The sequence below is a fragment of the Lutra lutra genome, chromosome 9, assembly GCF_902655055.1.
Source record: "Lutra lutra chromosome 9, mLutLut1.2, whole genome shotgun sequence".
Classification (NCBI taxonomy): domain Eukaryota; kingdom Metazoa; phylum Chordata; class Mammalia; order Carnivora; family Mustelidae; genus Lutra; species Lutra lutra.
Window position 1 is genome coordinate 92,240,228 of NC_062286.1, and position 25,656 is coordinate 92,265,883.

At 47.9% G+C, this 25,656-nt stretch overlaps 1 protein-coding gene across 1 annotated transcript in view; it reads right to left on the reverse strand.

The window, feature by feature from the left end:
• PYGB (glycogen phosphorylase B) overlaps nt 1–25,656 on the reverse strand; it is a 56,887-nt gene that overhangs the window by 9,809 nt on the left and 21,422 nt on the right. The window contains exons 3-14 of the mRNA XM_047744211.1: nt 20,226–20,304; nt 17,348–17,451; nt 13,289–13,420; nt 11,171–11,282; nt 10,696–10,778; nt 9,414–9,557; nt 8,712–8,804; nt 7,235–7,381; nt 5,832–5,995; nt 4,791–4,905; nt 3,527–3,628; nt 2,706–2,853 (exon numbers count right to left, since the gene is read on the reverse strand). Of these exons, the coding sequence (XP_047600167.1) occupies nt 2,706–2,853; nt 3,527–3,628; nt 4,791–4,905; nt 5,832–5,995; nt 7,235–7,381; nt 8,712–8,804; nt 9,414–9,557; nt 10,696–10,778; nt 11,171–11,282; nt 13,289–13,420; nt 17,348–17,451; nt 20,226–20,304 (1,423 nt within the window). The remainder of the gene's footprint in view (nt 1–2,705; nt 2,854–3,526; nt 3,629–4,790; nt 4,906–5,831; nt 5,996–7,234; nt 7,382–8,711; nt 8,805–9,413; nt 9,558–10,695; nt 10,779–11,170; nt 11,283–13,288; nt 13,421–17,347; nt 17,452–20,225; nt 20,305–25,656) is intronic.

A 25,656-nucleotide genomic window follows, 5' to 3' on the forward strand; every position in this document is an offset into this window, starting at 1 on the left:
GGGGCTGGCTTGGCTCTAGTCCCTGGCTGTCAAGGCCCTTGCACATGATGGATACTTGGAAAAGAGGGGGCCCTGGGATCATGGTCATCGTACCGTCAGTCCTTGACTGGTGTCAGGCAAAACTCCAAGTTTCCCCCTACCCTCGCTGTGTCCAGAGGTGAGAAGCTCTCCTGAAGCTCTTGCAGGGGTGCAGACTGAGGGTCAAAGTACAGCGGCTGGCTCACCTGCAGCCCCAGCAGACTGAGAGAGTCCTTTCCAGGCCCCTGGGTCTCAACGTCAGTGGGTATGGGCAGATGCTGGAGGGGGTCTACAAAGAGGGATGAGGCAGCCCTCCATCACATTCTTCAGAGGCCAGGGACCAATGAGAGCAGTAAGAATTGTGGCTGAGCTTTAACTGACTCCAGGTCCTACCAAGAATATGGCTGTCCCTAGTTCTGAACTTTCCCACCTCTAGGAATCAGACCAAACAACAAGGCAAGGAGGAAATAATAAAACACAAACTACATTTTCACCAAAACCCAGAAAGAGGAAAAACACACAAACTCCAGGTCACCAAGCAGCTATGCCAGATCACGGCATGGGTGGGGGGTAGGGCTATGAGGGCAAGGGGTCCCCAGGACCCAACCTCTCCAAAGGAGCCAACAGCAGGGCTGGCGTCCTGGGGTACAGGACGTGTACCTCTTTTCTAGGGAAACCTGCTTGGAGGGTCTGACATCCTGGGGCAGAGGCCCCCAGGCAGAAATCAAGGGGTCAGGGCAGGTGGCCTTCTGAGCCAGCCTGGGCTTAGAAAGACAGAGGACCAATGGCCACACAGACAGGGGCCACGGCAGCACTGAGGAAGCCCACAGCTGTCCTGGGCTCCATGAAGCCCCTGCTGGTAGCCCCGGGTAGTGCAGCTCAGGCAAATGCAAACACAGGAAGATACATGGTTTCCCTCTAGACAAGAAGCTGAACCGCCCTCCCTATAAGAACCTCCAACCTGGAATGGCCCGTCAGCTCAGAAGAGTCCACAGATAAGAACCTCCAACCTGGAATGGCCCGTCAGCTCAGAAGAGTCCACAGACCGGAAACTGAGATCCCAGGGGGAGGGCAGCACACTGGAGTGCATGAAATGAGAACTGTCAGGATATGGGAGTGAAAGGAAGCCAAGAAAGAGCCAGATGGAAAAAGCACACACACATAACACACAGAGGATGAAAATGAGAAAAGTAGACAACATAGCAGGAAAGGAAAGATCTTTGGAAAAGTTTGGAGAGAACTCAAGAGACAAGAAGAAAATAGGTAGAAGGAAGCCAGCGCACACCTCACTGAAGCCTAGGAAGAAGGAAACCAAAATGGTGGCGCCAAATAGATGTTTTAAATACACCTCAAGAGACCTTCCTAGAAATTATACAAGACCTCAGTAAGTGTATTCGGAATGCCCTGAGTGTCCGGGAAAACTGACCCAACACTCAGTACCAAGACCAGCCCAATGACATCAGCACAGGTCCTCATGACACCACAACATACCAATGTCCCCCAGCTCCAGACAGTGCAGGAGGGACCTAAAAGATGCTCAAGGAAAGAAAGTGAAGCCAAGAATGTCACCTGCAAATGTCCTACATATTCAGAACAAGCAAGAAGTCAGCACAATTCACACAAGTGGCTGTCATGAACCAGAGGGAAATTTGGGCAAAAGGGCAGAGCAGGACAGCTTTGCAGAAAGATGGGTGGTGAGCACGGACTGTGTTCATCTTCAGACTGAGATGGGAATTGGGACAGCAGAGCAGAGTGTCATGGCAGTCTGCTATGACTGGGGAGAAAGTGCACCTGGCAGGCAGGGGAGACAATGAGGGGGAATGGCCCAAGCCCCCAGGTACTACTGCCTGGTAGTACAGCTGGGCTCAAAGGATGCCATAGAAAGCTAGCAAGCCCAGGAGTGGTGTGGATGGGAAGGAAGCACTCGGGCCCACGCAGACAGACAGGGATGGCGTGGGGCACCCAGGGACGTCATAGCTGCTCACAGACAGGGGACTGATGGGGTGCTTCAGGCAGAGGCCCAGAACAAAAAAAGACAGAAAATAACAACCACAAAAGAAAACCATGGCAAAGAAAACAAAACACAGACTCCATGAACTGCTGTCTCTGGCCAGGGAGGGCCTGTGGAGCGCTTCCTTCGGCCACGCACAGACGGTCTTTGGTTGGGGCCTTTCCTGGAGGGTTGGCGCGAGGAGCATCAGAAACACTCAGCCATGAACGTCACCTGTCCTGTTACTTAACGGTCTCATGAGGGAGCAGTTTCCTCCACCTGACCAATATGACGAGCTCTGTATCCTGAATAGAGTATTTGCGGTTCCTTGGTTTTCAAAATTAAGAGTCAGTGTATTAAATTACAAAATTCTAAAATCTAAGTTTTTGCATAAGGCTTTATTATATATATAAAATCTGGCAAATATTCATATTTACTTTTAGTGGTTCTTTGATTCATGTTTGCTCAGTTTAAGGTACGTGTATAAATTTAACACTCTATTTTATTTTTGGGAAGTATACTTCAAATGTTTCTGTTAAGTAAAATCTTTCCCAGTAACTCATGACGAGTCTACCAGGTAGCAACTAATTTTGAATGCCACACTACGTGGAGCCTCTCGCCCAGCGCCCATGTCCCTGTGGTGCTATGGAGGCTGCTGGGGGCTGCAGCAAAGGCCCCGGCGCCCAGGCACACTCACGGTTGTACAGGGTGATGATATGCAGACAGTTCAGCAGCTGCCGCTTGTACTCATGGATCCTCTTCACGTGCACATCGAACATGGAGGAAGGGTTGATTTTCACCTTATATTCCTTCTCCAGGAAGGCAGAGAACTTCAGCTTATTTTCCTGGGGAAGAAAAAGGACAAGGAAGGTCAAAACCCTGAGTCCCCAAGGTCTGACTGAGGCTCCGGCTTTCCAGCCACACAGCAGGGCAGGGGCTCCCAGAGACTTTCTGGGGATAGGGGTGGGGCAGCGGGGTACTGAAGCTGGGCACACTCCCAGGTGGCAGAAATAAATGGGAAACTAGACCGAAAAGCAAACCTACGCAGAAGCAGAAAGGTAAGAAATGTAGAACGAAGGGGAGTTGTGGGTGTGGTGTCAAAGGACACAGATGGGGGCAGGCAGGGAGAAAAGACTCAAGAGGTAGGACTCTTTCTGGGACCTAAGACCATGTGGCAGCCCAGCAGAGAGGCAGGCTCCAGAGAGGCTGTGTTCTTGGTCATGGGGGTCACCTGTCAGGTTTGAGGGCTCTAGGGGCCCTGCTCATCTGGTTGTGAGGCTGGCTGCCCCAGGGAGAGGCTCTCACACTAGCAAGCGGCGTGCCACGTGAAGGGATGCCAGGACTGGATGGACTTTCAGAGTTCCTCCTGTGGACAAGCTCTTCCTGCAGAACCTGGGGCAATGCATACTTGGGCTGCTCTGGGGTCTGCACCCACCTGCCCGCCTGATGGTGACCTGAGGGCAGCCACTGGGTCTGACACCCAGATCACACAGGACTGCTGTCCCACACTGGGCCTACCTGCTTGACCTTGGCCACATCCCTGATGAGTGCCTCATCATCAACCAACGGCAACAGCTTCTTCAGTTGGCTCAGGTCAGTTAGGAAACCCTCTCCAATTTTCTGTAAAACATAAAGGGAAACAGTGTTTCTGCTCACTGTAGGACCTGTCGTCCTGGATACTGTCTTCCCATTTTGTCATCCTGCCTCTGCTTTCCTTGCTGGATCTGCTCTAGCCTGGCCCCAGGCCTGCTTCTCTCTCACAATACCCAGCAATCAGAAAACACCCCCAGACCGTGGCCGCAGCTGCTACGAGCATTCCCTCCCAGGCTCCCTCCAATCAGACCTGGGTTTGCTCCTGACTAGGACGTCATAGTCTGGTCAAGCTCAAACATCCACAATAATCATGCAATCCTTCCTCGTCCCCTTCACAGACACGTCCCAAGCCTGGGGGCCAACCATGGCCCAGCAGCTCCTCATCCATCCCCAAGGCCCTGCACCCTCCAACCACTTCCTGGTCCTGCCCTCTGCACTACAGCAGGGGGGTCGGTCTGAATGCACTGCTCATCAAGTGCCCCTGCCAAGTGCCCCTGTTGCTAACTTAGGACCACGAGCAAAACTCCTGGCCTGTCCTTCCTCTGCCTGCCTCACCTGGTGCTGAGCCCCGCTGGCGGTCCAGCTCCCAGGTGGGCCATGCCCCCCCACCGCCAAAGGAGCAGAGAGTCAGGGCTCCTGGCTCCCTCCCCTTAGCCCTGCAGGTCTGTGCTCTGCTGGCCCTTTGCCAGGGCTGCCTTCCCTGACACGGGTAGCCAGACTGCCAGTGTCCCCATGGCAGGCCCTCACCAGGCGTCACCCTCCAGCCACCTGCTGCATTCTCAAGGCCAGCACAGCACCTGGTGTGTAAAAGCACCCACTTCCTCCTTCCTTTCTGTACAAGCACATAAATGATCAGCTTATCACTGCGTGTCTGCCTCACCAAACAACTCAGTGGGTCTGTGGCTGCTGCTCAGCTAGGCGGCCCCACCCCAGTCCTTCCCAAAGCCTAGGACCTCACTTCTGAACCCCTGCACAAGCTGCTAGGGCCACTGACTGGTGGTATAGCTTGGCTCAGTGTCCCCATATCTGACTCCATGCATCCCCAGCCAGGAGCCACTGCCAGCCAACACACAAAGGAGGATCGCTAGCCCTCAGCACATGCTGGCAACAGGCCTGTGGGCCTTGGGCGACAGCTGAGGATCTAAGCGTGCCCGCAGCTCCCTGGGGACTCAGTTGCCGTGGGTCTCACCTCCACGATGGTGTCAGCCAGCCCTGGGTTACACAGCAGCAGCCACCGTCGCGGTGTGATGCCGTTTGTCTTATTCTGGAACTTCTCTGGCTCCAGCTCATAAAAATCCTTAAAGCTAAGACAGAAGACAGGCAAGTATCACAAGAGCTGTGTTTGGAACAAGGTGAGCAAGAGAACATTAAGGAAATCCCCTGGAAGGTCCCAAAGTTCCGTTTTTCTGTTCTGTTTTCGAAAGAGCACAGAGCAGTTAGTATTACTGCCCACCTTGACCACAGTGGGCACAGAGCACACGCTTTTCAAAGCACTGCTCATTCGGCCACAGAGCAATGACCACATAGGCAGTGGAACCTGGCCATCTTCCACGGGGACTGTGACACTGGAGAGGGTACAGGCTATGAAGCCTGAGAACTGGGGTTTAGTCTCCTCATCTGTAAAATGGGGATGCACCCCACTGACAGGCTTGCTGCAGGGAATGAAGACTATTAAACATGAAGACCTTGGGCCAGCCCTGGGAACACAGAAGCCTCCACATGGACAGACCCAGTGTCACGGAGGTGCTCCACACACATCTGGGTCGAGGATGGAGGGAAGGAGTTCCAAGATCAAATCCCACCAGGAGAGGGAGCAGAAGCATGAGATCCGACCTAAGAATACTTCCTTCCTCTCGCTGACGAGCCCTGGCTCTTTCCTGCCCTGACCTCCATGCTGTCTAGGAATGGGACACTTGTCCTGAAGTGGGGCACTCCCAGCACCTGGCAAGCAGCAGATGGTGATGGGAGAGCCCGAAAAGAGGAGGGCACTGGTGATAAGAAGGCTCAGCACCTTAATACCACTCACTGAGCTGGAGCCCTCGGTGTCTTCAGCCACAGAAGGATATGCCCTGGGCAATTTAGTCAGCGTGCATGACGGCAACAGAGCAAGTGTGGAACGTGGGCAACAGGCCTCAGCTACCATGTGTCTGGCTGCTAACCATCCCCAGAGGCAGATCTGGGGTCAGGAAGGAGATACACCCAGCTCAGGGCAAATGCTGGCCCTACTCACACTGACTGCTTCACAATCTCCGAGTGGATCCTCGCCACGCCATTGACGGCATGAGACCCGATCACACACAGATGGGCCATGTTAATGCGCTTGCAGTCCCCTTCCTCAATCACAGACATCCTCCGCAGACGGTCCACATCCCCGGGGAACAGGGCAGCCACGTGCTGTTGCCAAGACAGAGAGCTGTGAGCAGAAGGCCCAGAGGCCCACATGGAAGAGCCCACCTCCTCCAAGAAAAACCTGGGGTTGCTGTACCCCATATATGCCTTTGAGCTCCTGGAATGCACTTCCCAGAGCCCTGAGGGCAGGAGGAGCTCTCCATGCTGCTGCCACCCAGGGAAGGGCCTGTGCTGGCCAGAGGACTCAGCAAACCTGCCCTGCCAGAGGCAGACAGTCAGAGGACCTTGGTGCTGAGGCGTGCCACGTGACTCACAAGGATGAGACAAGAGTGCTGCCCTCCTGGCCTAGGCATGGTCCATCCACAGTCTGATCAGCTGGTAATGGCTACTTTTTCACCAGAAGGTTAAACAACTGAACAACAGAGGCATGTAGGTGGCTCAGTCGGTTAAGTGTCTGACTTCAGCTCAGGTCATGATCCTGGGATCCGAGGATCGAGCCCAGGGTCAAGCCCCAGTCCGGCCCCGCTCTCACCAGGGAATCTGTTTCTCTCTCCCTCCGCCCCTCCTCTCACTTGTGCTTTCTCTCTCTCAAAAAATTAATTAAAAAAACTTAAAAAAAAATGAGTAACAGGGGCACCTGAGTGGCTCAGTGGGTTAAGCCTCGGCCTTTGGCTCAGGTCATGATCCCAGGGTCCTGGGATTGAGCCCCACATCGGGCTCTCTGCTCAGCGGGGAGCCTGCTTCCCCTTCTCTCTCTGCCTGCCTCTCTGCCTGCTTGTGATCTCTGTCAAATAATTTTTTTAAAAAATCTTAAAAAAAAAAAGATCATTAAAAATGAACAACAAACTCATCTGGACTTTAAGTTGCTCTTTTCGTGTACCATTCTCCTCTCTGCAGGTAACAGAGAAAAGACAAATGCTACTTGGTTTCCAAATCACCCAAATGCTGCTGTATGGCCCAGGACAAAGACATTTCAAGACACATCTGAGCCCCACTCAGGAATGGGAATGTTTTAAAAAGACCTGAATCCATGACTCCTACATACACTGTGGGGGTCTAGGTGTGGGGACTAGATATCACTGACTCTGCCACCTCTGCCAGATTGTCCCAAGTCCTCAGCTGGGCAGAGGCTATTCAAGAAATAAGGCACCTGTTCTAGGCCAGATGATTCCATGTGGAGGATGGGAGGACCCTCTACCTCTGCCCACCACCTCCACCCCTGATCATGACAGGGGGTGGTCAGGCAGCAACCCCCAAGCTCCCACCCGCGTCCCTGCTGCTCACATCTAGGTGCCTCTGGTTGATGGCATAGATGATCTCCAGGTGCCGTGGCAGGAGAGACTCAAACATGGACACAGGCCAGCGTTCCAAGGCCTCAGGTAACACAGTGTGGTTGGTGTATGCACAGGTCTTCTTTGTGATTTCCCAGGCCTAGAACATTCCAGAACATTCCAATGCATTTTGTTTAGGAACAGTTCTTCTACCAGATGCCTATGCAAGGGGCAAGCCCAGGATCAAACAGAGATATTCGGATCCCACCAGAAAGGGGCCAGGCCAGCTAGCTATATATCTCTGCCCTCTGGCCCTGTCTAGAATCTTCTCAAAACCCACAAGTGAGCACCATGCCCTTTACATTTCAGACATGACCACGTACATTCTACTTCCTAACAGAGCACACACACATAAATGAGTAACGCTTATCTCACCATGTGGCATCATTCACTTACTTTTATTCTGTGTAAACTATTTTTTATTGGTGAACAAAGCAGAACACCAAACAATTTTCTAATTTATTTCCACCCAACTAATCTCACATCCAGTCTGAGAACACTGGGAAACTGTGTGACCTCCCTCCACTGGCCAAGAGCAGATGGGACCACGGGGGTGCTGCCTACCCCATCTGGAACTGCACCCCAAACCAGAGAGGGGATCTGGGTTCTACACCATGACATAAAAGTTGCTCTACAGTTTTACATGTTGATTTAAACTAGATCAAGAAAATCCCACTATACAAGGATCTAGGACCAAATGAATCAAGAGAACAAACATAAAAGCATAAACAATGTGTTTCTTTACACTTGATATTTCTGGGGGTTTTGTCACAATTCTAAGATGAGAAAATGTATGTGAGAAGCTCTAAGAAGTGTCAGGATCCTTTTCCTGTCTTCCAGAAAACTGCTCATGTGCCTCTGTACCACTGCCCCACCCACCGTGTCCTTGGTCCCTTGGGAGAAACCCCAGACCCACTCCTGGAACATCCTCCTCCCCATGGCTCCGTCTCCTCAGGGACAATGTCCCCTTCTCCCCAGGCCACAGGAGAAAAGCCTTCCTCAGCATCCTAGGGCCAGCTCAGTACTTACCACTGTTGTTGGGACAGGCTTGAAAGTGAAGGGGACACCATCACCCCACATGCACGTTTGGGGGAGACACCATAACACCATGTGTCCAGGTCTGTGAGGAACACTGTCATCCCCCATGCAGGTCTGGGGGGAAACACCATAACCCTACATGCCCAGATCTATGGGGGACACGACCACCATACATTCAGGTCTTGGGGGGAAACCATAACCCCACGTGCCCAGGTCTGGAGGACACTGTCACCCCACATGCAGGTTTTGGGGGATACCATAACCCCACATACCCAGGTATCTGCAGGGGACACCATCACCCCACATGCCCAGGTCTGTGGGGAACACCATCACCCCACATGCCCATGCTTGTGGGGACACCATATCCCTGGTGCCCAGCCTTCGGTGCTCACCTTGTCCCAGTCCACTTTCTCCACGTCCACCAGTATCCTCATGAGCTCAGGGATGGCAAGGGCTGGGTGGGTGTCATTCAGCTGGATGGCGACCTGCAGTTTACATAGGGCCTCCCCCTCAATCCTCTTGCCTGCACGGGCGCCACTGTGGTCATTGTGTGCAGAATGGGGGTCCTCAGCCGCCTACCCCTGAGAAGTCTGGTCTACAGGGCCGACAATGGGAGCTGAAAGCATGGCACAGGTGCTGAGCCCAGCAGGACTCCAGCCAAGGAACAGGGAGTACAATGGGGTCACAGGGGCCACAGGGAGGGGCCAGGAAGACCCTGGAGGCAGGTTCCTCAGTAGGACCATCGGCCTGCTGCCAAGGCCCTCCTCATGCTCTCTACTGCTCCCCCTGGCCCAGAAAGTTCCTCTCCCCTAGGATATGTTGGCCTTGTTTAAAAACACAGAACCCAGCCTGCCAAATGCATCATGTTTCGCCCACGGAAACCTTTTACAGTGTCCCTTGCTGCTCCTAGGATGCCCTGTGTGGCCCTAGTCAGGGAGGAGGGGCCCAGCCCCTGACGACAAGGAGACCAGGATAAGGGGAGACCGCGGTCCTGCCCTTCCCCTACCTACCCGAGCCCCAACCTTGAGGAAGAAACAAGAGCCTGGGAATGTCCTGCCTTCTGCACCGGGGTCAAGACCCATCAACAAACCAACCTTGTCGGGGAAGGTCTCGAAACAGGTCCTTACTGGGTCCCGGCAGCCAAACTTGGAGGACTTAAAGCGGCGAATGATGTCCTGGAGGGTGGCAGCCACCACAAAATACTCCTGCTTCAGGCGGAGCTCCTTCCCCTCGAAGAACTGCAGACACGGGATAGAGCTGGCATCACTAACAGCCAGCGGGACCACTACAAGCACTCGAGGGACCCCCTCAGGACCCAAGAAGGGCACTAGGCTGAGGGATCCTGCTCCAGGGATTTAGGGACATATGTGTGCATGAGAACAGGAGCCCTTGGGGGCCAGCAAGGCACAGACACCTCCACCCCCCACCCCCCGGCCTGGGCCCAAGGTCAGGTAACCTGCAGCTCAAGGGCACAGGAATTAAGTGATGACGGCCTAAACTGCATGTGATCTTCAGACAGGTAGGCAGCCAGCACAGGGTCACACTGCCCTGCATGAGGACAGCAGGCATGCAGGTCTCGTTCCTTAACACCCAGAGTCAATCGGGAGCACAAGCTCCAAAGCTTTAGAATCTGCTTAAAATCTTGGTGGGGGTAGTGAGGATGGGGTATGTTTGGTTGTGAGCCTTTCAGCACCAATGCCCTTTGCTACTAATGTGCACATATTACTCGGATTAAATAGAAAATGCAAACCCACTAAGACAGGTGAATTCCAAGGGCTCTTGCCTGGCAATAGTAACGAAGCCAGCGGATGTTAAACTCAGTGGCAATGGAGGCTGTGGCTGGGACTTCATCTAGTGGATGGTGGCACATACTAAAAGTTTTTCAAACCATGACTGCATATGCCTCAAGGCATCACTGACAAACAGGGACTGCTATCCCCACTTGAGAAAGGGGTCACCCAACTCTCAGGGAAGCAGCATCACATGGCAGAAGAGCAGAAGCTGGCCACATGTGAAGTCTAACGAGCTCTCACGTTGCCCCCATGGCTCCCTGCATATGGCCTCGTATGAGGTCAGCTAAGAGCCAGCCTGCAGGGGCAGCCGTGTATGGGGCAGCGTGGATGTGTGAGAAGAGGCCACGAACCTCCCAAAGTGTCCCCTTAGGGAGACGGCAAGGGGGAGATGCTGACAGGCACACACAGACTCATGGGGCGTAATCAAGCATGTAGTGCCGTCCTCACCCCAAGGAGCCACATGAGGGCTGCTGGTGGCCACTTATGTGGTCTTGACCTGATGAAAAGTGTGGTTCTTCTAGACAGCTCCAGCCCCCCAGGGCACTTTCCTAGTAGATGAGAACCAACCACGTGAGCTACTCACATTATCATTTGGATACAGGACTCTGGAGATGTTCTCGGCCAGGTTCCTGTCCAGGACTGCCTCGATGTAGCCACCCACATTAACTGTGAGCAGAGACGGTGAGGTCAGGACCCGTGGGCCTTCCCCTGACTCCCCACGTGCCCTCTGCCTCTAGTTTCCCCCTCACCTCCCTGAACTGTGGGAGGGGCATTCCCAAACAGGGGGTGCCCCCAGAGCCATGGTTTCACTGAGCCCTCACACCCTACAGGACCCCAGGCCCCTCACTCCTTATTGAAGGCACAGGGTCCCAGGAGCACTGGCTTTGCCCAGGGGTGATCCCTGGGAGGCCCCAGGTCTCTGAGGAGCCTGCTCTCTGCCTTACAAGGAGAGCCTCATGCTCGCCACAGCAGGGACAGTGCAGACAGGATCAGGATAAGAGCTCTGGGGGGCAAGTTTGGGGAAACCACCCAAAAGAGACAAGAGAGGCAGAACACACAGTCATGGAGCTTGAAGTCGTTGGGCGCTTTGGCAGACCACAGCCTCATGGTGTTGACAGTGTTGTTCCGGTAGCCGGGCACCGGGGTGTCGTACGGCATGGCCAGCACCACCTGGCCAAGAAGAGATGGTCCAATCCAGTCAGTCAGAGATGCAGGCCCCAGGCCCAGGACTCCTCATCCCACCAGTAACATTGTGCTGCATGCTGGCGGCCAACCTGCTTGCCCTCTGGCTGTTCTTCTACCCCAGACTCCTGCCACTCACCCTGTGACAGGCCACAGTCCAGCCCAAGGGCAGCCCAGGCCAAGAGCACCTGTGGTGGCCATGAAGGAAGGTCCTGACCACACTCTTGAGGTCACATCTATCTTCTCTGAGTTCACCTCCTTCAATACTGGCATTAAGAATTCGTGGAGTGCTTGGGCGGCTCAGTGGGTTAAAGCCGCTGGCTTCAGGTCATGATTTCAGGGTCCTGGGATCAAGCCCCACGTGGGGCTCTCTGCCTGCCTCTCTGCCTACTTGTGATCTCTCTGTCAAATACATAAATAAAATCTTAAAAAATAAAAAAAAAGAATTCTTCCTACTCAGCTGCTCAAGGGACAACTGCATCAACCTCACTGATGCTCAGGGCTAGCAGCCACACCTCCTCAATCCTTGTCCTCTGCCTGCGACACTGTCCCTCTTCTTGCTCAACTATGCTTGTGCAACTGCAGGACTCAGCTAACTTCTCCACAGACGGCTTCTATTTCTGACTCCATTTCCCAATGTCTGCAGAAGGTCTTGACCTCTAACCCTCAGAGAAACCAAACCAGCCCACACTTTACTCACAACGGAAAATGTAGGGCCTGTGCTCCAAACATAGGGCCTGCCACGTCCCCTCCTGACTCCCCTCTGTCCACAAGTATCTGCTTTACTCTTACCTAGGACAGGAAGTTTTGCACAAGTCTCACAGTCACTTCCAACCCTCAGACCCCTGGAAGGGGCTTCTCACACTCAAGCATGTCTGTGGGGGCTCATACAGGTTCAACTCTGTAGCTTTACAAGATGAAATCCCCTCCCACAGCCAAAAGGACTACAGGATAGCATCACAAGAGCCTTAGTATCACCTTTCCCCTCCCTTTCCCACTCCCCCTGGTTCCCTAAAGCCTTGTCCAAGCCAGTTACAAGCCCTCCAAAGCATCCCTAACCACCCCTCCTTCCCTATCCAGGGCCAGCCCTCCAGCATAAGGCCTCTATCACTCATCCTGAAATGCCCCTATGGTCTCTACACTTCCCTACATACACTGATATGCTTATCTTCTACAAGCACTGGGATAACTGACCCCTTCTCTGTTCTTTCAAATTAAATACAACGTATGATGGCATCTTAACATGGCTCAGCCATGTTAACATGGCTCTAGCCAGCGTTAGCCTATGCACCCTGTTTAAAACTTACGCTGCAGAAAATCTCGACGACTCACATTTGCACGCCCAGGGCTTCCCCAGTCTCCCAGGCTCACCTCCCCACATCCAGACGACTGCATCTTGTTCATTACAGCTATGTCCCAGGAAGGCTCTCCTGCTACCTCCCTCTGCCCCCTAAGATCACCCAGATGGGCACTACCTGCCATCCCAGAGCCTAGACTGGACTTGCCATGCTCCTGTCCCCTTGTCAATGCCAGGGCCCTGTTCTGGGACATCTAGACCCAGCTCACCACATTGCCCAGGGCTCAGATGGCTCAGCGGTGGTGCATGACACCTAGGAGGCACTACTAAGGCCTGTGGTGTGCGTTTGAGACCAGGCATCAAGCACCTGCTCTGTGGAGATGCTGGGGAGCTATCCGTGTCCCCCAGGGCCTCAGGGCCCTGCCCCCATCACCACACTGTCCCGCCAGCCGTTCAATGACTGCTGGTCTCAACTCTCACACAAGCCCCCCGCGGAGCCTTTCTCCCTGCTTGGGCAGCTCCCAACAACCGACAACTGGTAAGAAGCAGGCATATGAGCACAAAACCTCCCAGGCCTTCACCTCGGGTCAGGCTGTGTGGGGAAACCACACAGCGTGCACACCCAAAGGGAAGCCGGTATGACCAGGAACTGTGGTCATCCCTCACTGTGCCCCACACTTCCCCTGGGGGAGGCTACCTGGGTGTCTAGCCACTTGACGCCGTCAGGGGTGTGCTTCACTCTCCCGTAGAAGTGCACAGGCAGCATGTACTCTGGCCGCGCCTTCTCCCAGGGGTTGCCGTAGCGCAGCCAGTCATCCGCCTCCTCCACCTGGAAAGGGGCCGGCAGTGAGGGCTGCAGGCCCTCAGCCCACAGGGATTGGCCATCCAGGCGCCACCATGCCGCGCCGCAACAAACCACGGCCTCTATGCCCGGGAACATTTCCAGTTCTGGTCCAGGGCTCATGTTCAAAAGGGAACATGTTGGACTATTAAAGAAACAAACTCAGGAAAAAGCATTAAAGTGAAGACATTAAGAATCGCCGGAATTTAGGGGCACCTGGGTGGCTCAGTGGTTAAGCATCTGGCTTCACCTCAGGTCATAATCCCAGGGTCCCAGGATCCAGCCTTGCATGAAGCCCTGCATCAGGCTCCCTGCTTGGCAGGAAGCCTGCTTCTCCCTCTCCCACTCTACCTGCTTGTATTCTTTCTCTCCCTGTGTCAAATAAATAAAATTTAAAAAATAATAATAAAAAGAATCACCCGAATTTAACAATAAAAAGGAATGAAGTCCCGCTGCGTGCTGCAACATGGGTGAACCTTGCAGACACGTGGAGTCAAAGAAGTACTGGTAGGGTACAGCTCCATTCACAGGAAATGTCTAGAACAGTCAAATGCATAGAGACAGCAGGTAGATTAGTGCTCGTCAGGCACTAGGGTGTGACTGCAAATCCACGTGGGACTTCTTTTTAGGGTGATGAAAGTATTCCAGAAATAGTGGTGATAGCTGCCCAACTTTGTAAACCTATTAAAAACCACTTGATATCTCAATAAAGCTGTTATTTAAACTTTTTTTTTTTTTTAAGATTTTACTTATCTGCCAGAGAGAGAGCACAAGCAGGGAAAGCTGCAGGCAGAGGTAGAGGGAGAAGCAGGCTCCCCACTGAGCAAGGAGCCCAATGCCAGATTCAATCCCAGGTCCCTGGGATCATGATCTGAGCTGAAGGCAGCCTCTTAACCGACTGAGCCACCCAGGCATCCCATAAAGCTGTATTTAAAAAAAAAAAAAAGAAAAAGAAATTAAAGAAAAGAATCGCTGGAGCCCACTGCTTGGAAAATAACACCACAAATTAGTGGGTACCTGGGGCTGGGCTGCCTTTGCCGCAGGAGTGCCAGCACACCACTGGAAGACACTGCTTTTCTGCAAGGCCTTCCTTAAACCAGGTTGTTTTTCAAAAACTGCACCTGGTAGCATCCAAAATCAGTAAATACACAAAAGAGTATCCCACAAATAAAACCAAAAGTAGCCCCACAGATCTAACAATCTTTGAGTATAAGCATTTGGTGGGGTTGCAATGGAATAAATTAATTTGGTAAGCAGTGAATAAAGTATTAGAAATATAAATTTAAATGAGAGTCTTCTTCAAATTTTTAAGAAAGATCTATTTATTTATTTTAGAGAGGGAAAGAGAAAGTGTGCACACACTGTGCACATGTGGGGATGGGGATGAGGGGGAGAGAGTCCTAAGCAGACTCCGCATAGAGCACGGAAGCCAACGGGGGGTTGATCTCAAAGCCCTGAGATCACAACAGGAGCCAAAACCTAGAGTCAGACATTTAACTGGCTGAGCCACTCAGGTGCCCCTGTCTTCTTCAAATTTAATAAGCAACCTTAAGTACATGCATACCTTGGAAATATTCCAGGTTTGGCTCCAAACTACAGTAATAGAGTGAATATAGCTAGAGAGAGAGCCCAATGAATGTTTTGGTTTCCCAGCATATGTGAAAGTTAAATTTATACTCATTGTAGTCTATTAAGTGTCCAACAGCATTACGTCTTAAAAATATATATAATATCTATGTGGTGGCTAACATAACACAATAAACATCTTTTCTTAATTTTGGCGAAAAAACAAAAACAAAATATAATGCCTTAATTAAGAAATATTGCTACAAAATGTTAACCATCATCTGGGCTTTCAGCAAGTTGTAATCACTGATCACAGATCATCAGAACAATATAATAACAACATCTGCAATACTGTGGGAATTACCAACATGTGACAGAGACATAAAGAGAGCAAATGCTGTTGGAAATATGGGACCCACACACTTGCTTGATGCAGAGTTGACATAATCCTTCAAGTTGTAAAAAATGTGTTATGTGAGAAGCATGATAAATTGAAGTGCAATAGAACGAGGTGTGCCCATATGTTACCTTCAGAGTTTTAAAAAATTTTTATTCTTTAATTTTTATTTATTTATTTATTTCACAGTAAGCTCTATGCCCAGTGTGGGGCTTGAACTCACCATCCCAAGATCAAGAGTCATATGGTCTATTGACTAAGCCAGCCAGGCACCCCTGTTTTTTCTTGTTTGTTTGTTTTTAAATGGTTCTTACACAGAGGTAAAAAGTCAAGAAGAATTTCTGATTGCAGTTATAGGGAGATGACACGGCCGAGATTATTGCATCAGTGTGTGTCTCTGCATCGTACTCCTGGCTGGGCTCTTCTGTCTGGTGCAGGCAGCTATTCATCATGGAACCAGCCCTGCCTTTTGATCTAGTGCCATGTCCTTGTACATTAGTAAGATTCTCCAATACCACAGCCTGGCCATCTCCTGCAGAGTACGTCCATGAATAGTTTGCAGAAGCAGGATCTCCTCGACTATAAGAGGTTGTTGGAGAGGTCTCTCAGGGGACCCCTATTTCTGCCCCATGGCCAACAACACTGCTGTCTGACCAATCCCCGCATTTAATTCTGCTATAGATAAACTCAATCAAAAACTGGCTCCCATCACAACAGGGTGGGAGGAGGATGAATTTATAACTCACCCATCATCCCACAGGTGTCTTTAAGCTGTTATGCAAGATGGCAAGAAGTAGAAGAACAAAAACACAACAAAGAAATGTCTGTGATAAGCAAACAAAAGACAACACAAAAAAATCTGCCTGCTAGGGGCATCTGGGTGGCTCAGTGGGTTAAGCCTCTGCCTTCGGCTCAGGTCATGATCTCAGGGTCCTGGGATCGAGCCCCGCATTGGGCTCTCTGCTCAGCGGGGAGCCTGCTCCCCACCCCACGCCCCCGCCACTCTCTGCCTGCCTGCCTCTCTGTCTGCTTGTGATCTCTGTCAAATAAATAAATAAAGTCTTTAAAAAAATCTTCCTGCTATAACCATAACACTAGGTTGGCAATGAGGGGCCTCTGAGTTTCTGTCTTATGAATGCACATTGCATAGACTGAAAGGAGCCTGAATGGGTCAAAGCACACAGGTGTACGAGGGCTGGTGTGCCTCTGACAGACATACATGCATAAGGAACTCTGCATGAAATCACCCAGACTTGTCCAGGAGGACAAGTGCAGTTCTAAGGTTGGAGAGAGTATGTTTACAAATTAAGCAATAGATACAAATCTGTTTTAAGTTTTCTTTTACTGTGAGCCATACTTTTCCCTGTCAACTTTTTATTATGAGTGTGTTCAAACATACAGAAGTATTAAAAGAATTGGCAGTAAACATTCACGCACCTTCAACTTAGGATCCATAACTGTTAACATGTTGCTATATGAGGTGTGCCCATATGTTACCTTCGGGTAACAGATTTATCACATATCCATCCATCAATCCATCCAATTCTTGATGCATTTCAAAGTCAGCTGCAGACATCTGTACACTTCTCCACGAACAGTTGACCATGCACACCGTTAAGGAGAGTGCATCCTGTGTTTATGTTTTAGGTTAATTTGTACACAGTACAATGTACAAAGTTGAAGGATACTCTTGAGCTCTGGCAATTGCTTGTGCCCTTGACCCAAGCCCCATCAAGACACAGGAGCTTTCCAACACCCCAGTCTGTTCATGTTCTGTACTACTCTCCTGTTACAAACCTTTTAATCCCAACCCCACCTCTGCTTTGGCCAGGACTAGCAGACAATCTCTCCAAAAAGGAGTTCAACATATAAAAGGCTGGACTGAAAGTGCCTGTTTGTTTTCTTGTGCACATGAGAGCTGGAAACAAGTGAAGAAATGGAGTCTCACTCACCTGCCAGCCATTGACAATCTTCTGGTTGAAAATCCCAAACTCATAGCGGATTCCATAGCCATATGCTGCGAGGCCCAACGTGGCCATGGAGTCAAGGAAGCAGGCTGAAAATTCCAAACACAAAGCACTTCTTGGGATCAAAGACAATCAGCAGCTTCGAGGCCCACTGGAAGCAAAGCCTAGACACCCATGTTAATTAAGTAGGTCCTGGGACGCTAGCCTCTGGGTGCTAGATGGCAATTAAAGGCTGACCTATCAGCTTCAGATTTCATGAAATGAAAAAGCCCCCTCCTCTCCCTTCAGTTTGAGAGCCGGGGGACCAGGCCAAGAGGGTGTTCAGCATGAGGGTGAAGGGAGGTCGCAAGGACAGAAGTAAGGCACCCCACAGAAAGCCCATCTAACTTGGCATGCCTCTGAGTGCACAGTCCCCTCACTGCTAGCTTTGTCGTAGAGAGCCTAAGGCAGGCTGGAGGGTGCAACACCCCTACACGTTCTACTTAAAATCCAAGTAGTTTGGACAGTAACACCACAAAATAGCTCTACGCACTAGTGAAGAAGGCACAGGGATGGGGGCTGGGAATGGATGGACATCTAAGGACTCAAACATGTCAAACACCTAAGAACCAAAATTCCTCAAGACCTCCAGGAAGGTGGCTGGAGCAGCAAGTTGACATAAGGAGCCTTTGTTCCAATCAAAATGTCTTGGGGAAAAAAAAAAAAAAACACCAATGTTTAAAAGATTCATTTATTTATTTGATAAAGTGAGAGAGAGCCGGGGCTGGGGAAGGGAAAGGGAATAACAGTATTAAGCAGACTACATGCTGAGCATGGAGCCCGACACAGGGCTTGATCCTATGACCCTGAGATCATGACCTGAGCCAAAATCAAGAGTCAGACCCTTATGATGTGATCATTCCAGACAGGAAGCCGAAACTTACTTCCCCAGACAACAAGGCATCCCAACAAAAACAATGTTTTAAGTAAAGATCCAGAAAGCAGCCTTATTAAACTTCCAGATTAAAAAGGAAAAAAAAAGTCCATAAGAAACAAGCAAATAAAATACTTGCTGAACTGAACAAATACTCCCAGACCCCTGTTATCAGACCTTGTACTAAGGGGAAGCAACAACAGTATCCACAAATGTAAGACCTGGGCTCCTGTTTTGAAGAAATCATTCTCGCAGAAAGAACACAGGTTTTCTTACAAGGGGCTGGTGGCTACCCACATCTACATGGGTGAGAGGAGTCCCAGAGGAGGTCACACCAGTCCATGGACAAGGCCAGTGATGCTGCAGAAGGAGCAGGAAACTGACTAGGAAGTCTAAAGAGGAACCAGACTGTGGAAGGCCTATAGACGCCTGAACCCCTGAAGGGAACAGATGGTGGAAGTCCAGGGATGGGACTGTTTTGGCTGACAGTCACCCCTTGGGGTCGGAGAGGAGGTTAGGCAGCTGTCCTGAGCTGTGAAGGAGACCAAGTGGTCTGGAGCCTTCCTCGAGCTTCGTGAAATGGGTGCTGTTTTACTGACCGGAAGAGAGCTGTTGAGGGTGCAGGGGACTGCAGGGGACTGACGTCCCAAGCTTGCCGCACAATGGGGCTCCCTCAGGAGGGGGCGCCCTGATTCCATCTGTGGGGGAAGTAAGGTTCAGCTTCCTGTCTGCAATGATCACATCATAAGCTACAAAAAAGCCCTACATTTGAGAGCAGATGCAGGGACCTCGAGACCTTTCCCACGAAGAGGTGGAGGTGGGGCAGGCCCTGTCAGCTGTCCCATTACACAGATCCAGGTGTTATTTCATTTGAGAGAAACATATGCTGCTTTTATAATTTTTGAAGAATTTAACTTAAGATTTGAAAACATAAACACATACACATACTCAGATAAATATGAAGGGGTTTGATCCCTTTACAAAATGACAACTCTCAGAAGGAGCAGTAATACAACATGGCAAGGGTCTGAGCCCACCCTCTCGTGGCCCCCACACAAGGGGACATAAACATAAAACTTGGCCTATTTCTCTTCCAGAAACACTGTGCCCAAGAGCCTTGAAGCACACAGCAAAATCAAATTTCACTGTGACAGTGATTTCCACCTCTAAGTTCTTGTTTGTTTTTTTTAAGTCTATTTATTTGTTTGTTTGTTTAGTAATCTCTATACCTAATGTGGGGCTTGAACTCATAACCCTGAGATCAAGAGCCACATGTTCTTCCAACTGAGACCACTAGGCAGCATTCCACTTCTAAGTCCTTCACTCCACTCCCTTTGCCCTAAAAGGCTAGCAAAAATAACTCAAACAGGAAAAACAAAACAAAACTGGATATGCCCTCCAACATAATGACCCAAAGGAGCAATATCCCAAAAAGAATGACTCCCCTATTCTGGGGCAATCTGTTTACTACAGTAAAGCAGGAACAGCTTGCCAGCAGGGCTGCATTCATCAATCGTGTGTGTGTATGCACATGTGTATGTGCCTGTACCTGTGTTTGTGTGTGTACAGACGTGTGCATGCATATATGTGCATGTTCACTCATGTGCGTGTGTATATGTGTGTGCCTGTGTGCATGCGTGTGTGTCTGTCCATCTTTCTCCTAACTACCAGCTGTGGGATGTGATCAGTACCTTGGAACCACCCCCCAGAGCCAGCTACCCAACACTGGCAAGCCCCGTCTTCATGATCATCGGGAAGTATCCTTGTGTGAAGGAAAACATGTTTTGCATTTTATTCCACTTGGATGACATATTCTCCCATCCACTCAGAGGGGCCAATTTACCCCAATAAACTGCTGTTTGGAGCACAGCTGACCTCAGCCTCACCATGTGATCAGCGACCGGGGCACCATATCAGGAGAGGCCATGCCTAGCCAGAAGGTGGGGTTACCTGCCAGCCTCCCCAGGCCACCATTCCCAAGGCCAGCGTCCTCTTCTATTTCCTCCAGTTCTTCCAAGTCCAACCCCAGCTATGAAAAAAAACAGCCAACATTTCAGTATCACTTAATATCTTCCTCAAGCAACAGGTGAAAAGATAATAAATCTTGTCAGTTTTTAATCAGTCAAAGCTCAGAGTCTGCTTTCTTTGAGACTTGAAAATCTAATATTAAAATCAGGCACTTAATCAAAGCATGAAAATGAAAGTTTCCAGGCATTTTAAAAGCTGCCAAACTACATTAGAATTAATAATCAGGGGCGCCTGGGTGGCTCAGTGGGTTAAGCCGCTGCTTTCGGCTCAGGTCATGATCTCAGAGTCCTGGGATCAAGCCCCGCATCGGGCTCTCTGCTCAGCAGGGAGCCTGCTTCCTCCTCTCTCTCTGCCTGCCTCTCTGCCTGCTTGTGATCTGTCAAATAAATAAATAAAATCTTTAAAAAAAAAAAAAAGAATTAATAATCAAAAGGGAGCATGGTTTAACAGCCAAAGATAAATACTGCCAGGTTATTAACCTATGTACAGTGAACAGATCATAACATGTATCCTAAAAATGAAACCAGTAGCTTCAGTAATTCTCTAGTTTTGTATGGTCTCATGATATTTATGTGACTTATATATTTATTTACTAATTATTTAACTAGCTATATTTATTATCTGCCTCCCCGAAGTATCCTCTTCTCTACATTTAGTTGTAGAGAATCTGTTCTGCCAGGCTTCAGGTCAGTTTCTGGGTTATTTACACCGATGTGGGAGTCACCTAAGTGTGCCTGTGATGAGGTGAGCTTACGGTCCTTCTGCTCTGCCATCTTTGGAACTCCTATGCAACAGCTTTTTAAACTAAAGCACCTTTCCCGGGGTATCCCAACTGCATTCAAGCAATCTTGTGAAGCAGGTATATGGAATGTTGAAAATCGGAACGAAAGTAACAAAGTCCCAACTTCTTCACCTGACTTGAAACCATCCCACAATGGTTTGGATGGATAACTGTTCCATCAATCTGGCTTTCGTGTGTTAAACTTCACAGATGGCTCACATTAATTATCTTGATGAGTGTGTTTTAAACTTTTTGGCTTCTGGCGGACTTCAAGAGCTATTCTTTAATGGAATTATATCTATAGTATTTATCAAGTTAGAAACTTAAAACAGATTAATATTTTTTAAGTATATATGAATTCATTTTAAACTAATAATCCCATTAATATTAACATAACACAATGTAATGACAGGGTTTTTTTTGTAATGACAGTTTTTAAAACAAATAAATATACTAAGAAGAGTAGCAGTGTTTTACATTTTTACAAATCTCTTTAATAAATGTCCTGCTTTAGCATTCAATCTATTGAGATATTATACATCATACAGCCTCTGGAAAGCTTCACCACATAGTCATGATTGAATAAAAATAAACAGTTCTGACCTAGTGGACCACTTGAAAAGGACTCAGAGTCCCCAGAGGTCTCCAGACCACACTTCAAGAATCCGATAAATTACAAAGAGTGAAAGCAAACTTGTGGAAAAATAAAAACATCAAAGTCATAAAGAGATGGTTTAGTGTCTATTAAATAAATTGAATGGTACTAACACAAACAGTAATCTGATTCAGAGTAAGATTTCAAAATATTGACTGAATTCCCATAGCAATTTCAAGGAATGTGTTCCACCAAAAATATTTGGGTATGTGGGGGAGGCGGGATTTACCCAGTAGTACACACCGGCTCCAATTTAAGAAACACGTTTAACTACATTTTCCAAATTTATCTGACTATGGAACCTCTTACTCATGAAACATTTGCTAAAGTCAAAGACCATTACACTACATAAAGGCGAGCTAAGAGCCAATGTGGGAGGCAAGATGTTTTGTTCTCTTCTGTTTTCACCTTGAATGTTGTAGGTACACCTCCGCCTAGTAAGGCAAATTTTGCCATGAGTTTGAGACTATTCAAAAGAGGCACAAAAAAAAAAAAAAAAGAGGCACAAAAAAAGAGCTAACTGACAGCAAGTCTAAAATCTCGCAAAAGTGGGCTCTGAACCGAAGACAGAAAAAGCATGATAGAGCACGTTAGCCTGTTTTTTTATTTATTGAGATATAATTCACATCCCATAAAAAATCCACCCTTTAAATCAAACAATTCAATGGTTTTAACATACTCACGAAGTTGTGCAACCACCACTGAGTCCAGTACTTCCCTGCCCCCCAAAATAAACCCCATACTTTCTGGTAATCACTCCCACTTTCCCTATTCCCTCATATCTTGGCAATCACTTTTCTTACTTTCTGTCACTACAGATCTGCCTATTCTCATCATTTCATATAAATGGAAACACATACAAACATTTGGCCTTTTGTATCTGGCGTCTTTCAATTAGAATGATGTTTTCAGGGTTGATCCATGTTGGAGCACGTTATCAGTACTGTTTATCACTGCATAGCTTTCTGTTGTAGGACTAGTCTACATTTTGTTTATCCATTTATTAGCTGAGGGTTATTTAGGCTTGTTCCACTTTTGGGCTATAAGAATAATGCTGCTATGAACATTCATGTACAATATTATGCGTGGACATATGTTTTCATTTTTCCTGGAAATAAACTTTGGAGTGAAATTGCTGGTTTACACAATTCTATGATTAACTTTTTGAGTAACTGACAAACTATTTTTCAAAGAGGGTCCACCACTTTACTTCTCCCAGAAGTGTATGAGGGTTCCAATTTCTCCACATCCTAGCCAACACTTGTTCTCTGTCTTTACAATTATAGCCACTCAAGTGGATGTGATTTGCATTCCCAGATGACTAATGATGCGGAGTACCTTTTCACATGCTTTTTGACCATTTTCATACCTTCTTTGGGAAAATGCTGATTCCAGTGCTTTGCCCATGTTTAAATTAGGCTGTCTGTACATTCTGGACACCAGACACTGATTAGATTTATGATTTACAAATATTTTCTCCTATTTTGTCTTTTCACCTTTTCATAATATACTTGGATGCCCAAAAGTTTTTACTCTTGTCCAGTTTAACTATTTTTCCTTTTATTGCTTATGTTTTTGTGTCATTTCTAAGAATCTATTACCAAATCATAAAGAATTACTCATATATATTCTTCTAAGAGCTTTATGGTTTTAGCTCTTATATGTAGATCTTTCATCCACTGTGACTTAATTTTTATATGTAGTGTGAGATAGGGATCCAACTTCATTTATTTGCATGTGGACACCAACTGTTCTAGCATCATTTATCAAAAACACTATTTTTTCTCTGCTGAGTTGTTTTGGTACTTTTCTTCAAAAAGAAGAAAATCAATTGACTGCACAGGCCACCAAAAGCACAGGTGACAAAAGAAAAAAAAACTGGGCTTCAAGAAAACCGGAAACTGGGCGCCTGGGTGGCTCAGTGGGTTAAGCCGCTGCCTTCGGCTCAGGTCATGATCTCAGGGTCCTGGGATCGAGTCCCGCATCGGGCTCTCTGCTCAGCCAAGAGCCTGCTTCCCTCTCTCTCTCTCTCTCTGTCTGCCTCTCTGCCTACTTGTGATCTCTGTCAAATAAATAAATAAAATATTTAAAAAAAAAAAAAAAAAGAAAACCGGAAACTTTTCCACATCAAAGGACACTATCAACAAAGTGACAAGGTAACCCAGGGAAAAGTATTAGCAAATCACATATCTGGTAAGGGATTAATATCCAGAATGGAGAAATCCTAAAACTCAACAACAGCAACAAAAAACAAAGAGCTCGATTGAGAAATGGGCAAAGGACTTGAACAGACATTTCTCCAGAGAAGATATTTAGATGGCCAATAAGCACATGAAAAGATGCTTAACATCACTCATCAGTAATAATGTTAATTAAAACCACAATGAGATACTATCTCCCCTACAATAGAATGGCTACTTTAAAAAAGAAAGAAAAAGAACAAGTGTCGATGAGGATGTAGAGAAATTGGAATTCTTGTGCACTACTGGTGGGAAATTAAAATGGTGTCACCACTGTGGAAAACAATATGATGTTTCCTCAAGAAGTTAAATACAGAATTATCATATGATCAAACAATTCCACTTCTTGGTATAGACCAAAAAGAACTGAAAGCAGGTTTTTTGTTTTTTGTTTTTTTAAGATTTTATTTATTTCAGAGAATGAGAACGAGATCCAGAGAGCAGAAGTGGGGTAAGACAGCACGAGTAGGGTGAAGGGCAGAAGGAGAAGCAGATTCCCTACAGAGCAGGGAGCCAGATGTTGGGCTCAATCCTGGGATTCCAGAATCATTACCTGAGCCACCCAGATGCCCCTGAAAGCAGCGTCTTGAAGAGATATTTACACACTCACATTCATGAAAGTATTATTCACAAGAGCTAAAAGGCAGAAGCAATCAAAGTACCTAAAGACAGATGAATGGATAAACACAGTATGGTATATACATACAGTGGAATATTATTCACAGAACTTTAAAAAGGAAGGAGATTTTGACATATGCTACAACATGGATGAACCTTGAAGGTATTAGTATTAAGCCAGTCAGCCACAAAAAAGACAAACATTGCATGAGTTCACTTACACGAGGTACCTAGAATATCAAATTCATAGAGACAGAAAGTAGAATGGTAGCTGTCAGGGCTTGAGGGAAGGGAGAATTGGGAGTTAGTGTTTAATGAATACAGAGGCTCAGCTTTGCAAGAGAGAAAGGGTTCTAGAGATGGACAGTGGTGAGTATGGTACAATATGAATACAATTTCTGTTATGTTTATTTTACCATAATTTTGAAAAACTGGAGGAAAAAATCAATGGACTATAAATGTGAGGATTTATTTCTGGACTCTCAATTCTACTCTATTGTTCTATATGTTTATTCTTATGCCGGTACCCAGTACCACACCGTCTTGACAACTAAGGCTTCACAGTGAATTCTGAAATTGGAAGTATGAGTCCTTCAACTTTGTTCTTCTTTTTCAAGTATGTTTTAATTATTTCTGGTCTGTTGCATTTCATCTGGATTTTAGGATCAGTTTGCCAATCTCTGCAAAGAAGACAACTGGAATTTTAGTGAGAATTGCCATAAGTCTGTAGATGGATTTGTGGAATATTGCCATCTTAAGATTAAGTCTTCTAAGGCATGGGTGGACCTGTAATGTCATTTCATTTTTAGGTCTCCTTTAATTTCTTTCAACAATGTTTTACAATTTTCAGAACGTAAGTCTATATCTCTTTCGGAAATTAATTCCTAAGAATTGCATTCTTTTTGATGCTATTTTAAGTAGCATTGCTTTCTTAATTTCATTTTTGGACAGTTCAGTGCAGGTATATAAAAATGCAATTGATTTCTGTATACTGATCTTATATCCTGCAAAGTTGCTGTACTCACTCATTTGTACTAATATATTTTTATTGGTTTCCAA